This window comes from Protopterus annectens, chromosome 2.part1 (assembly GCF_019279795.1).
Source record: "Protopterus annectens isolate FY-2018-M chromosome 2.part1, PAN1.0, whole genome shotgun sequence".
Taxonomy (NCBI): Eukaryota; Metazoa; Chordata; order Ceratodontiformes; family Protopteridae; genus Protopterus; species Protopterus annectens.
Window position 1 is genome coordinate 306,441,194 of NC_056729.1, and position 15,082 is coordinate 306,456,275.

At 41.1% G+C, this 15,082-nt stretch overlaps 1 protein-coding gene across 1 annotated transcript in view; it reads right to left on the bottom strand.

Annotated features, from left to right (window-relative positions):
• Nucleotides 1-837: 837 nt before the first annotated feature.
• Nucleotides 838-15,082, bottom strand: part of LOC122794841 (uncharacterized protein K02A2.6-like) — a 59,050-nt gene continuing 44,805 nt past the window's right edge. Inside the window, 2 exon segments of the mRNA XM_044063447.1 lie at nucleotides 838-3,794; nucleotides 3,999-4,824. Coding sequence (XP_043919382.1) covers nucleotides 838-3,794; nucleotides 3,999-4,824 — 3,783 coding nt within the window.

Below are 15,082 nucleotides of genomic sequence, written 5' to 3' on the forward strand. Positions count from 1 at the left end.
CCTCTAACCGGGAAAAGCCAAAAGACACAACAAAGTTTGAACATAGGTTATCTCTAATGTGAGTTGAAATTAGATTGTTTTTCCCAGAATAAAAATATACAATATGTAGAAAAAGCCTAGCATAACTTACCTAAGCACACTAATAACACTACACTTAGCTCCTTCCAAATGTTTAAATAGTCTTTAAAGGATATAGAGCTAGAATGCAGAAAACTATAATCATGTTTTACACGAACTTCAGAACAAACTGGCTCCCCACTTAAGCACCTTGTTCAATAATAGCCTCGCATCAGTTTTTGTGTCCACTGAATGGCGCACAGCAACAGTTATCCCACTCCACAAAGGGGGAGCCACCAATGATCCTGCGAACTATCGACCTATTAGCCTGATGAGCCTGGTCTGCAAGGCCATGGAACGTATCATCATGGAACTCATAAACAAAGACATTGGTAACCTCCAAACTCTGGATCCCACCCAGTTCGGGTTTGTGAAAGTGTTATATCCTGGGAAATAAGGAGACCACACGGTTTTGGAGTTGTAAGGCCTTTCTTTATTAAGAGCCTTCAGGTGCGCACCCATGCTACATGTTCACCACTTCGCCATAGCCATACATACCCCGGAAACAACAAGTTACCAGAGAATATACAGAACCAACACTACAGGTTGCTAATTCCCCAGAGCGCCCCTACAGTACAATAACAGCATTACTTGCCCGATACTACATTCCTCCCCTCTTAAGCACTGAATACCCTTCCGTACATAAGAAAAACAAAGGAGCAAGCCAAAAACAATCCATCTAGTCACTTAATGTTTAAATACCCGGCTAGTAGTAAACGGTTACCCCACAATCGAGTTAGGTTGCTCTTTTAAACTAGACATGCAATTGTAACATTGATAGTCCTTCAAGTAACTAGGTTTAACCAGTGCCCGCTTAGAACGGCGCAATGGTACCACCCTAGGTGACTCTGGTGTCACAGTTACCATCTCTGGTACTGGTGTGTCCATCCCTGGAACAGTTAGGTCCGTGGGAACCCCTCCTTCCGAATTCCGGCGGTCTCCCTCGTCCCCCACGATCGGGGATCCTCCTGCCACTGCGAGCACTTCTCCCGGAACTAACGGCATTTCCAGGGCTTGCAGTTCCATGGAGTCCTTCTCCTGCACACTCCGCAGAATCTGGTCCACATGTCTCCTCACCAGTAAACCTCCATTCAACCTCACCTGGTACGACAGGGGACCCGTGCTCTTGACAATAAACCCTGGAATCCATTTAGGTCCATAACTGAAGTTTCGCGTCATCACTGCATCTCCCTCCAGGAAACTCCTCTCTCTCCGTCGTCGATCATGATGTTCTTTTTGCCTCCACTGTATCCTCTCTACCTTAGCTCGGATGTTTGGCTGCACCAGATCCAACGTGGATCTTAATCTCCTTCCTTGCAACATCTCGGCAGGGGACAATCCCGTGGTAGACTGGGGTGTAATACGGTAGTTGAATAACACCCTTGATACTTTGGCTGCCATACTTCCGTCTCCAGTCTTTTTCATCATCGCTTTAAAGGTCTGGACAGCCCTTTCAGCACAGCCATTTGAAGCCGCATGGTACGGTGCTGATGTAACGTGTACAATGCCATTTTTTTCCAGGAAACCCTTGAACTCTTCACTCATGAAACATGAAGCATTATCTGATACAATAGTCTCGGGTAATCCTTGGCTACTGAAACTCTTCCTCAGGCATTCAATGGTAGTGGTGGAAGTGGGTGTTTTGACTGGGTAGGCATCCATCAATTTAGAATGAGCATCCATTATTATCAAAAACATTGCCCCCATAAAAGGCCCGGCATAGTCTATATGAAGTCTCTGCCAAGGTCTACTCGGCCACTCCCATGGGTGTAGTGGTGCCGCCACAGGTAAGTTGCGATGCTGCTGACAGGTTTTACACTCTTTCACAGCTACTTCAATGTCGTGGTCCAACTTTGGCCACCAAAAATAACTTCGTGCTAAGGCCTTCATTCGGGTGATGCCCACATGACCTTGGTGCAGCTGTTGTAAAAGTGCACGTCTTCCTGGGGGCGGAATTATCACTCGTGCCCCCCACAACACGCATCCATCTTGCACACTCAGCTCTGTTTTCCTCACTTCATAAGGCTGGAAAACTGGATCAGGTTGTTGTGTTGCCCAGCCTTGCTGGGCCCACTGAAACACTCGAGTCAACACCGGGTCTTTTCGTGTCCATTCGCTCAATTCCTTCGCGGACACCAACGTGATGTCCTCCATCATCAACACCCGGTCCTCCCTTTCCTCTCACTGGGGAGGCCCCGGTAGCGGCAGACGGCTCAGCACGTCCGCATTGCTATGGTGTTTTCCGGGCTTATAAACAATCTCATATTCATAAGCTCTCAATGTTACAGCCCATCTCTGAATTCGGGGAGAAACCATCTGAGGCACGGCCTTCATTTCGTTGAACAGTGACAACAAAGGCTTATGATCGGTGCACACCGTAAACTTCCTGCCATAGAGGTATTTGTGGAACCTCTTAATTCCAAACATTACAGCCAAACCCTCTTTGTCTAGCTGGGAATAGTTTGACTCTGCTGGTGTCAAGGTTCGTGACATGAACCCAATAGGTCGTTCTTGTCCATCTGGCATACGGTGTGCCAACACTGCCCCTAACCCATAAGGTGAGGCATCACATGACAAAATTAAGTCCTTGTGACTATCGTAGTGCACCAAAACCTCTGAAGACTGCATTAGTTCCTTGGACTGCTCAAACGCTTTCTCTTGTTCCTCCTGCCACGTCCACAGGGTCTCCTTCCTTAACAGTTTATGTAAAGGAGCTAACAGCATTGACAGATTTGGTAGGAACCTGTTATAATAGTTGAGTAAGCCTAAATAAGCCTTCAGCTCTGTAACATTTGTGGGTGCAGGTGCCTCTTGGATGGCTTTTACCTTGTCTGGCAGGGGGTGTAGGCCCGAGGCATCCACCTTGTACCCCAGGAACTCTGCTTCCTTTACCATGAAAGCACATTTACTCCTCTTCACCCGTAAACCAGCCTCTCGCAGTCGACTTAGCACCTCGTTCAAAGTCTTCAGATGCTTGCCATTGTTCCTCCCCGTCAACAGGATGTCGTCCAGATACACAGCCACGTTCGGAATTCCTGCCACCAGTCCCTCCATTATTCTCTGGAAAATAGCTGGACTAGAGGAAACCCCAAAAGGTAAACGATTGACTTGGAACAGCCCTTTGTGTGTGTTAAGGGTGACATATGCCTTTGACCCTTCTTCCAGAACTACTTGCTGATATGCCTGACTGAGGTCCAGTTTACTAAACTTTTCACCTCCTGACAGCTTTTCAAATACATCCTCCACCTTGGGTAATGGATACTGCTCCAGTTTTGAAACTTGGTTCACTGTTAGCTTGTAGTCACCACATATGCGTACCGTATTATCTGGCTTTAATACCGGAACAATGGGTGCCGCCCATTCCGAAAACTTCACTGGTTCAATTATACCTTGCTTGGTGAGTCGCTCCAACTCAGTCTCCACTTTCTTCTTCATTGCATATGGTACGGGTCGAGGTTTGTAAAATCTTGGCGTCGCGTTTTCTTTAACATGTATCTTTGCTGGTGGACCCCTCCAGGTCCCCAGTTCCTCTTTGAACACTTCTTCATTGTTCTCCAGCACATCTTGCAAGGCCAGCCCCTGCTGTTCTACTTTATGGAGCCGTAGACAACCCATTTCCAGCTCCTTGAGCCACGCCCGGCCTAACAGGTTTGGTCCATTACCTGCTACCACCATGACTGGCAACTGTTTGACTTTATCTTTATGTTTTACAGTTACTTTGGCCATCCCCAGTGTGGGAACTGTTTCACCGGTATATGTTTTCAAAGTCACTGAACAGTCCCGCAGCTTCTGAGCTTCTTTTAGCCATAACTTCCCATACTCAGCCTTGGACAGAACGGTCACACTACATCCCGTATCCACTTCAAACTGCACCATTTTACCATTTAAGTCCAACTGGGTTGTGAGGGGATCGACTCTTTCCCACGTGGCCTCTTCCATGTTAAACATAGTAAACACTTCCTCATCTTCCCTGGTGTTTTGATTTGTACCTTCACGCAGGTGGTGTGCATACTGCCGTTTTATTTTTTGGTTTCCCTTTCTGTCCATCATACTGCTTTTTTCCTCCCCCTTTCTCGGCTGGTCCCTAGAGGGCATTGATCGGCACATTTTCTTCACATGGCCCTTTTTCCCGCAAGCATGACATTTTTCATTTAAGAAATGACAGTTCCTTGCCAGATGTTCTCCGCCACACCTGTAACAGGCATACTGACCAGACTTCCCTGGTGATTTATGCTCCCCAACCACTTTATGCATTGGCAGTGGGGTAACACTCCTGCTCCCCACCCCTTCGATGGCTCTTGGCTGTAAATCACAAATGTCTTTATTCGCCGTCTCTATGGCCTGTGCCAACTTCAAGGCCTTTTCAAACGACAACTCAGGCTCTGCTAACAACCTGCGTTGTATGCGGTCATCTGCAATGCCACATACGAGCCTATCTCGTAGCATTTCTGTCAGTCTGTCCCCATAATTACAGTGTTGTGCCAGTTCCCTCAGCACTGCGACATACTCCGTTACTGTTTCATTGGCCATTCTAGTCCTTGAATTTAACTTGAACCTTTGAACTATTGCACTCGGCTTCGGGTTATAATGTGACTGAAGCAAGCTCGTCAACTCCGTGAACGATTTATCCCCCGGTTTATCCGGACTCAATAAGTTCCTCATCAGACTGTACGTCTTGCTGCCCACCGAGCTCAGCAATATGGCTCGCTTCCGGCCCGCATCCATTATCTGGTTTGCCTCAAAAAAATGTTCCAGCACTTCACAATACTCCTCCCAGGTCTGGGTCTGACAGTCGTATGCAACCAGCGACCCCAACATGGAACCAGACATAACCCCGGCAGGCCCAGTCTCTTCATCGTCCGACATTAACTGCACCCCGCCGTTTTCACTCGCAGCGGACTCGGAGGCATCCCATCCTCGACGCCAATATGTTATATCCTGGGAAATAAGGAGACCACATGGTTTTGGAGTTGTAAGGCCTTTCTTTATTAAGAGCCTTCAGGTGCGCACCCATGCTACATGTTCACCACTTCGCCATAGCCATACATACCCTGGAAACAACAAGTTACCAGAGAATATACAGAACCAACACTACAGGTTGCTAATTCCCCAGAGCGCCCCTACAGTACAATAACAGCATTACTTGCCCGATACTACAGAAAGGCAGATCGTGCCTCCTGAACCTGATCGACTTCTTTGAGGCAGTCACCAAAGCTGTAGATGAGGGTAAGGTGGTTCACACAGCCTATCTTGACCTCACCAAGGCTTTCGACACCATCCCTCATTCTGGAATTATAGCTAAACTCACTAAACTAGGTATAAATCCCTACGTCACAAGATGGGTTGCCAACTGGCTCACTGACAGAACCCACAATGTAAAAGTTGCAGACTCCAAATCTGTCCTCAAAGCAGTGACAAGTAGAGTACCACAGGGTTCCGTCCTGGGACCTCTACTGTTTGGTATCTACTTCTCTGAAGTACAGGCTAACACAGAAGGCTTCTTGCTAACGAAGTTTGCAGATGACTGCAAACTAGGAGCCATAGTCAAGTCCCCAAATGATGTGGACATTCTACAGAAGGGCCTCGCTGAGACAGATGCCTGGTGTCAGAGCCATGGCCTCAAGCTCAATGCCAAAAAGTGCAGTGTCATCCCCTTTGGTAAAAACTCTGTACCCATGAACTACCACATAGGCAGCAATCTACTTAACACTGAATGTGTGATAAGAGACCTTGGGACCCAGGTGGACAGTAGTCTCTCCTTTGATAGTCACATTGCCACAGTAGTCAGGAAGTCCTTCTACGTGGCACACCTCATCATAAAAGGGTTCTCATCCAGGAAAAAAGAGGTCATTGCTCCCCTCTACTCGACACTCATTAGACACATTATAGAGTACAACGCCCCTTTTGGAATGTACCTCAGAAGACATCTGCAGCAGCTGGAAAGGCCACAGAAGTACCTCACAAAGAGGATTACTGGCCTCAAACAAATGCCCTACATTGACCGCCTCAAAAAACTCCAGCTTTACTCTGTAGCATATCACCTACTCCAAGGTGATCTCTGCCTAACATATAAAGCTATGTCAAACCCAGAGCTGTTGGACATGCTACACCTAAAGAAATCTCAATCCCTCCGAGCTACATGCTCTAGGGACCTAAACCTTGTCACCACAATAAACAGGACATGCTGGAGGGATAGATTCCTGTCCCAGAGACTTCCCATACTCTGGAACAGGCTACCCATCTATGTCAAGCAAAGTTCTTCATTAGCACTCTTCAAGAAAAATCTTGATGAGTGGATAGGAAAAAGGAAATACACCCTGGGGATCACTTATCTGTCTCTGCTCGACAGTGGCACAGGAAAATAACTTTCTTGGGTAGCGTAAGAGTGATTATTCACTGATAATCTAGACACCGTGTGTAAGCTGATATTTTGATTTGGCATGCATTTGCTCGGATAATAACACAGGAAACCTTCTATGTTTACTCACTTAAGGTAATACTCTTGACAGCTATTAGTTTCCATAACTACAGTCATTTGGAACTTCTTGTCATAAGATGCAAATGAGAAATAAATAAATACATTAAGCAATGACTGCTCTTCATGGTATGTATCAAAAACTAGGACAGATGGTGGTAGGATTGTAAGAGATTTGAATCTGTCATAGATGCTGACTAAAGCACAGACCTTAGAGATACATGAGACAGATCAGGGAGTTGTCAATATGTATAGCTTTGTACAGCTGCACTTTCCAACAAACTACAAATATACAGGAGAAACAATGGAGCATGCTGACAATGCGAAGAAGGGAAAGTCTACAAATCAACTGTGTAGTAAAGGAGAGGCCCCCAATGAGAATTTTGCTTTGGTTGTTTGGGTCTCCATATCTGCATTCTCGTTTGACATCTTTAGCCCTCTCTGTATCCTTTCATAAATGGTGATTAAAGGTTATTATGTCGTGGCTATGGCCAGGCAGTCGGGATTCATTCAATCCAGTTAAATCTAGCTTTTTTTTAAGATTTTTTTTAAGATACTGAACTGGTTTTGGCTAGCGATGCAGCAAATTATCGATGTTTTCTTTAGCTTGGTAAGTATATTTACATTAATTAATCGAGCTCTATACTTAGCAGCATAGTTTTCACTGAGATTTGAGCAGAGCCAAGAAGTAACAGTGTCTACAAGACAGCAGCCATCTTGTTCCAATAAGTTGCTGTTTTAAGAGGACTTGATCCCATTGTTGAAAGAAGTACAGGGAAAAGTTCTGATGGCCAATTATATGGGAATTGCGCACCTGTAAGTGCAAAAGAAGAGAGAGAGAGAAAGGTAGAGTGAGGCATACCTCTCTAATGTCCAGATTTTCACAGAATGTCCAGATTTTTGCCTTATATTTTTAGTCTGTTCCTCATAATATTTGCACTTTTCTGACAATTCACTGAGGACTGAAGTCACTAAATACTGACATAAATTTGAGTTTCAGACATTGTGCATTCATATTCTTCAGAAAATGCTTGCTAACACATACTCAGTTATTCTAGCAACTTTTAAGTTTATAAGAGCAATATTTAAAATCTGTCCTTATTTTGGGCCTTTGTCCCCCCATTTATTTTAGGCTATGCCCAGATTTCTTGTGCTAACAGGATAAGACATAGGGAGAGAGAAAGTGTGTATACCTCTCAGCTGTCCATATTTTTTTGAATGTCATATTTTGGTTTGTTTTTCATAAGGTTTATGGTTTTCTGGCAAACCACTGAGGATTGAAATCACTAAATAATGCCAGATATCTAAATGTTTGTTCTCATGTGCCTCAGAAAATGTATGTCAATGTAATACCTGTTATTCTAGCAATGTTCTAAGTTTTGTAACAGAACTAATTAAAATATTCCCCTACTTTTGGGCCCTTCTGCCTCCATTATTTTTGGTATTGTAAAGATTTCATGTGTTAAATAAAGAGTTGAGAGAGTGAAATATGTGTGTGTCTGTGGGTGTATATGTGTGTCTGTGCATGCACTTCTGTGTGTGTGTGTGTGTGTGTGTGTGTGTGTGTGTGTGTGTGCATGCGCGAGTGTGTATAAGTGTTTGCAGGTTTCTGTGCCTGTTTGCGGCTATGCCTAGATATGTGTATGAGATACAAAGGGAGAGAAAAGACGGTTTTCTGCTAAACATTTGCAATTTCTAACATGCCTTGATACTTTTCATTGGCTTGAAATGCGTTATTGAAGATCCTTGTATATTTAGATGGAAAAACAAGAAAAAAGGCAAATGTTCACAGGCTTATTTATTGCATAGGATTACCTGGAAATTCCAGCTGGGCAATTAATAAAAAAAAAAAAAAAAAAAAAAACAACTTTTCAACTGAGAACCAGGAAGAAAAGTTCATTCATGCAATAGATACTTTTTGTTTAACCAGTTGCTAGACTGTGCAGACTGACAAACCTCCTGTATACTTTGTACATTTAAGGAGAGCTGTTGCAACCATATGTTGAATTTCTTGCTTACACTCTGCATTTCAGTCTCTGAAATGGAATACACAGTGTATTTGGTGCTGCGTTCTGTCTTTCACTTCACTCAGTATTGTACCAGACTTGTCTTGGCTTGTTGTCAGACCCCAAGGATGAAAAAGAACAGTTCATGTTTATATTGCTTTCATGTGTATGTTCTCTTGACTATGTTATAGTTTCAAAGCAGAAGTTAGAGCTCTGTGCAGACTTATAACAAGGGAATTTGATGCCTGAGGTTACATGCCCACTTCTCAGCTATACTTGCAGTACCCTCAGCATGTCAAGTAGCAAACTTTGTCCAAACTCTGCCTTCTTCCTGACCAGCAAGGTGCTTTTTCAGCATATTCATAATGCAGCCTGGAGTACAGAATGTTCTGATTATTATTATTTTGCTGTTAATTACAGACTATTTTATACATTCAGGAAGGATTGATAGGACGCAAAACTTTGTTTTCTAAATTACTGTATTTTCAAAGTAAATTGCAACATCTTAGATCGGCATGCCCACACCTACAGAGTCCCACCTTGGAAGTACTACAAAGCAGTTATTTCTACTTCTGCACACCATGTCACCTACCCCATACCATCCTTTCTGGTAATAAGGCAAGTTGTATTCTAGCAAACACATTTCTGAACCACTCAGATTGTTCTTCTCTGACTGAAGCTACGGGGGTAAGACTGATTGGAGCTGTGACATTTTGCATTGCACTTTATTACAACAGAAAAGTAACAAAATATGATTAAATAATTCTGGGACATTTTGCATTGCAACACTTTTCTGAATGGAGCCGTGACCTAGCATTTTGTAAGACAGTACAGATATCCTTAACATATTCTGCTGTAATAATTGTCATTTTGAAATTCTTGAACTGTACAGGTCGGAATCAACTAGACATTCTTGTTAGTCCATTTCTTTGAAAACAGGAACTGAATAACATGCACAGCTTTCTCCTTCTCCCACATATTTGAACTTTATTATTTTTACACTGTGCTGCTACCTCAGGTAGGCTGGTCAAAGAGAGACTTTGAAGTGCAATTACACAATGTACTTTTAATGTACATATTTCATTGTTGGTATGACTTATGCACGTGGGTGCAGTAGCTGTTAAAGTGTGTGTAACAATGAAAAGTTGGCCATAATTTTTCTTACTTTTCATTACATTCATACCTGCACATTGTATACAATTGGCTGTCTTAGCAGGTCAAGGTAGGATGTTCGTGAAAGCAACAGATACTGACACAGTGACACAGCAAGTAATTCTGCCCTATCACAGCACTTGTTTCTCTACTCTTGGCTGTAGCTCATTTAGTGTGGAGTCTGCATCAACCTGATGTCTCTTTGTAGGTTTTATCCAGGTGCTTTGTTTTCTACTAAAACCCCAAAGACATGTTTTGGGTGAATCAGCATTCCTCCAGTTTGTCTGTAAGCAATTGTGTGTAAAGTGAATGATGCACATGTATGTGTGTATGTGTGTCTGTGTGTGCACATGCCTGCATGTATGTTTGTGTAAATAATACAACAGATTTTTTCTGTGACATACCCAGTAATGGCAGGCATATACATTACTCTTTTAGATAGCAATAGAAAAAGGAAAGTCAACAAGTAATTATCTTTCAGGCATTTGGTAGAAAATGCATCAAAGAGCATTTAATCCCTTAAAGCCTCTAGGGGCATGCCAACCCCATCAGCCCCAAAATCCCAGCTTTTTAATACAGCCTAAGTAGGGGTCCCCATCTTCATACCTTTGCCCTATGTCTATCTCAGCTAGTCTAAAAGCAACCTTGCTTAGAGGTGTATAGAGAAGATTGTTATGGCTTATGTAGGAGCTGGTCATAGTGTGCCATTTTTTAACCTTTTTCACAATTAGACCTCAGTGATATTCACAAAAGGCCAGGCTTAACTTGTCAGGAGGCAGTGTACTATCTAAGCCAAAATGTTTGAATATGCCACTTAATCATTGTTTATTCCATTTTTATAGCAAAGATATCAGACACATATACCCATGTCTTTCTTTTGCGGATGGAGGTAAGGAAACATGCTGTTTATACATGTATGATGGCATCAAGTTAAAATATGTTACTTAACATTTTGCTCATCAACTTTTTATCCCAGTCTGACATCAGAGGAGTCCACAAAATGTAGCTGTTGTTTGTGGTAGTGGTGAGGAGGCATACTGTTTATATGTATGAGATGAACAACTTGAAATATATGATTGGGGCCATTTACTCTTTCATTTTCATCCCATTCTAACTCTAGGAGGATGAACAGAAGGTGGCTATCTTCTTTGTGAAGAAGGGAAGGAGGCAGTATCGTCAGATATGATGTATGTATCCTTTTAAGAATTTGTCTTCTCACTTTATTGGGATATACTGTTTTTACTCAACTTTGAGCATTAAGCCTTGGACACAACTTATTTTTTCCTTGAAGGAAAATAAGACTGAATTTCTTTTCTTAGTTAAGAGTTTTGTTTAGACTATTACTGAAGATTGGAAAAGAAGATGTAAAGATGCAGTTCAGAGTATATAGAGTCCCATGGCTTTTATAGGCCCAACTGCCCCAACCCCTCCCCCAGCTAACTTCATGGATTTCATTAGTCTTAGACAGTTACACTGTGTTGAAAAGATGGAAAGAAGTTGAAAAGTAAGACAGGGAGTGATAACACAAGAAAGAAGTCATTCAGATGAGGTAGGAGGGAAGGCAAGAATCATTATCATAGACTACACTTAGTGCTTAGTAGTAGGGATTATTCTGAAGCCTATATTGTATTTAGGATATTTACTTGCTCTCTAAAATTCACTATTCACTGCATCATAAACCCATTTCTAAATATGCAGAACATTAAATGAAACTGAGGGGTGAGTGTTCAATGAAGTAGGACTATGTAATACTGAATGACTATTGACATTTATATTCTGTCAGCAGTAAGTCCCCCGTCCACATCTGTTCTGACTCTGCCACTGCAATGTAGCATGGTTAAAAAATCATGAACCTTTCTTAGAGAGTCAAAGTAAAACACACCCTGGAACACTAAAGGCAGCTTTTACGAATATTTTTATTTTATTTATTCAACATTTATTTACTGGGAAAGTCCAACTTGGAACAAAGCCAATTTTCAGCGGGGGCCTGGGGAGAAATGCTCCAGATGCATGCCTTTCTAACAATATAATTTATCTGTAATATAAACTACCGTGTGTGAAAAAGTAAAGATGCACCACCACAGTGGAGGTTAAAAGCTAGTTTAATAGACTCAAACAATAAAATCTATAAAAAAATCTATAAAAACTATGAAACTCAGAATAAAAATAAATACAAGTGGATAAGAGCTTTTGACAGTTGCCTTCTTCAAATCTTGTTTTGTTAGCAGAACTTCCTGAATTTAAAAGGTAATGATCTGATCATGATCATGAAGATTTATCACCTCTAGGTATTAAATTCCAAGCTTAGAGAATAGCTTTCATGGAAGAAAGAGTATAAGATCTGTAGGAAGAAAGAGATGTTTAGTGCAAACTTCAGTTTTCTACAGTTAAGCTTGCGGATTACTTTTGTTTGCTAGTTTGATGTACCTATCCACTTTATGACTTATTGTAATTAGAATTGCTTTTTAACCCCTTGATATACTGTTGGTTTTACAAATAAATGCTTTTAACCAATGGTGGTATGATTTCTGACTAATTTTTATAGTGGAAGTTTTTCGGTTTGAATCCAACAGACAGAAAGTACAGTGCTTGACATTTTGAGTCCAATAGATAAACCTTAGAATGGCAAGCACTGTATTCAGAGGGATTAGAGTTCCATAGATTAATAGTAGGCTAACTGCTGTTGTAAACAATTTTAAGCCTAGCCAATTACCCCTTGTGAGAATCAAACCCTGCACCTATAAGGTTTATACTTTAACCATTATGTTAAAGTGTTGCTGGCTGTATGTCTAAAGCTACAGCTAATATAACAGTGATAAGGGTACAGTCTGGCAGTGTTGTCCTGATGAGCTATATGAAGTATAACTGTGTAAAGAATTGTCCATGAAAGAAAATGTCCCAGCAAGGAACCAGTGTGACATTTAGAGAGGCAGGCAAATAATATAAGAGAAAATTCAAAGAGGTTCTGAAATCGCTGACTATCAGATCAACACTTGAGTAAGCATTTATTTTTTATTACAGTAGATTTTATAACAAAACCAGGCAGTAAATGTCCACAAAGTTTAGATGTTCCTACAGTAGAAACATCAGATAGACTGGGGTTCTGCAGAAATGCAGTGTGATAGGAAACGGTGTTAAAAATGTAAACTCTCATGTAATCAATAAAGAAGTGTTAGGTAAACACAACTACATGTTCTATCAAAAGATTAATACCAGGCAGAATAATGAAAATATAATTCACACACCAGTGTTACCTATAAGTGCAGCAACAATAGTCTGAGGTATAAACCCTAGCAGGAAAGAATGAAAATATAATTCAGACACCAGTGTTACCTATAAGTGCAGTGACAATAGTCTGAGGTATAAACCCTAGCAGGAAAGAATGAAAATATAATTCAGACACCAGTGTTACCTATAAGTGCAGCAACAATAGTCTGAGGTATAAACCCTAGCAGGAAAGAATGAAAATATAATTCAGACACCAGTGTTACCTATAAGTGCAGCGACAATAGTCTGAGGTATAAACCCTAGCAGGAAAGAATGAAAATATAATTCACACACCAGTGTTACCTATAAGTGCAGCGACAATAGTCTGAGGTATAAACCCTAGCAGGAAAGAATGAAAATATAATTCAGACACCAGTGTTACCTATAAGTGCAGCGACAATAGTCTGAGGTATAAACCCTAGCAGGAAAGAATGAAAATATAATTCACACACCAGTGTTACCTATAAGTGCAGCGACAATAGTCTGAGGTATAAACCCTAGCAGGAAAGAATGAAAATATAATTCACACACCAGTGTTACCTATAAGTGCAGCGAAAATAGTCTGAGGTATAAACCCTAGCAGGAAAGAATGAAAATATAATTCAGACACCAGTGCTACCTATAAGTGCAGCGACAATAGTCTGAGGTATAAACCCTAGCAGGAAAGAATGAAAATATAATTCACACACCAGTGTTACCTATAAGTGCAGCAACAATAGTCTGAGGATAAACCCTAGCAGGAAAGAATGAAAATATAATTCACACACCAGTGTTACCTATAAGTGCAGCGACAATAGTCTGAGGTATAAACCCTAGCAGGAAAGAATGAAAATATAATTCACACACCAGTGTTACCTATAAGTGCAGCGAAAATAGTCTGAGGTATAAACCCTAGCAGGAAAGAATGAAAATATAATTCACACACCAGTGTTACCTATAAGTGCAGCGACAATAGTCTGAGGTATAAACCCTAGCAGGAAAGAATGAAAATATAATTCACACACCAGTGTTACCTATAAGTGCAGCGACAATAGTCTGAGGTATAAACCCTAGCAGGAAAGAATGAAAATATAATTCACACACCAGTGTTACCTATAAGTACAGCGACAATAGTCTGAGGTATAAACCCTAGCAGGAAAGAATGAAAATATAATTCACACACCAGTGTTACCTATAAGTGCAGCCACAATAGTCTGAGGTATAAACCCTAGCAGGAAAGGTAGTTGCTTCTCAGAAAAAAGGTTCATCTAGAATTGTGAAATGATTATGTCACATTTTGGACTAAATTAAATAGCACAGACCAAAAGGAAAGAAGAACAGAAAAAAAGTAGAAAAATATGGAAAGCTGCCTGAGGAAATGGATCAGAATAAAACAACTTTCAGATAAGATGCAGGCAAAGTAATAAGCGGGGTAAGGGAATTTCTTGAACATGTAAAATCCAGATGGTAGAACACACTGTGAAATACAGCAAATAATCCAAAAAGCACAGTGTCACGCAGGAAAAAGTGAAAAATATAGCGTAACCAATGGCATATTTTCCATAAAAGATGAGAATGTTTATAATCTATTTAAGATGTGCATTCACTATTATACTTTAGTTCTGCTGAAGTCCTGTGTTTTCAGGATGAAAATGCTTAACTAAAGTTAAAAACATCTGATATAGAAAATATGCAGGTGGCTACGTGTTTTTTTTTTTTTTTTTTTACAATTTCTTAATCATGATAAAACAGATATTAAAAGCAGATCCAAAGGATGAAAAGGAATAAGGACCTGCATCACACCAGTCAGAGAGTTTAGATACAGAACTGATAAATGCAACAGCGCCCTAGCAGTTATATCACAGATCTAAGTTATTGCAATTTTACACAAATGGGACAACAAGAAAGGATTATTTCAGAATTTTATGGAGTTTGTAGATTGTCCCAGTAATACAGGAGTAACTGGGGAGCAGGAATTGTAACAACGTTTCAAAGATTTTCCTCTAAAAACGCATCCAGTTGCATGAATTACTCACTTGATAACATAAGGCAAAGAGTACATGTGGCATGAAAAGTACTGACATAG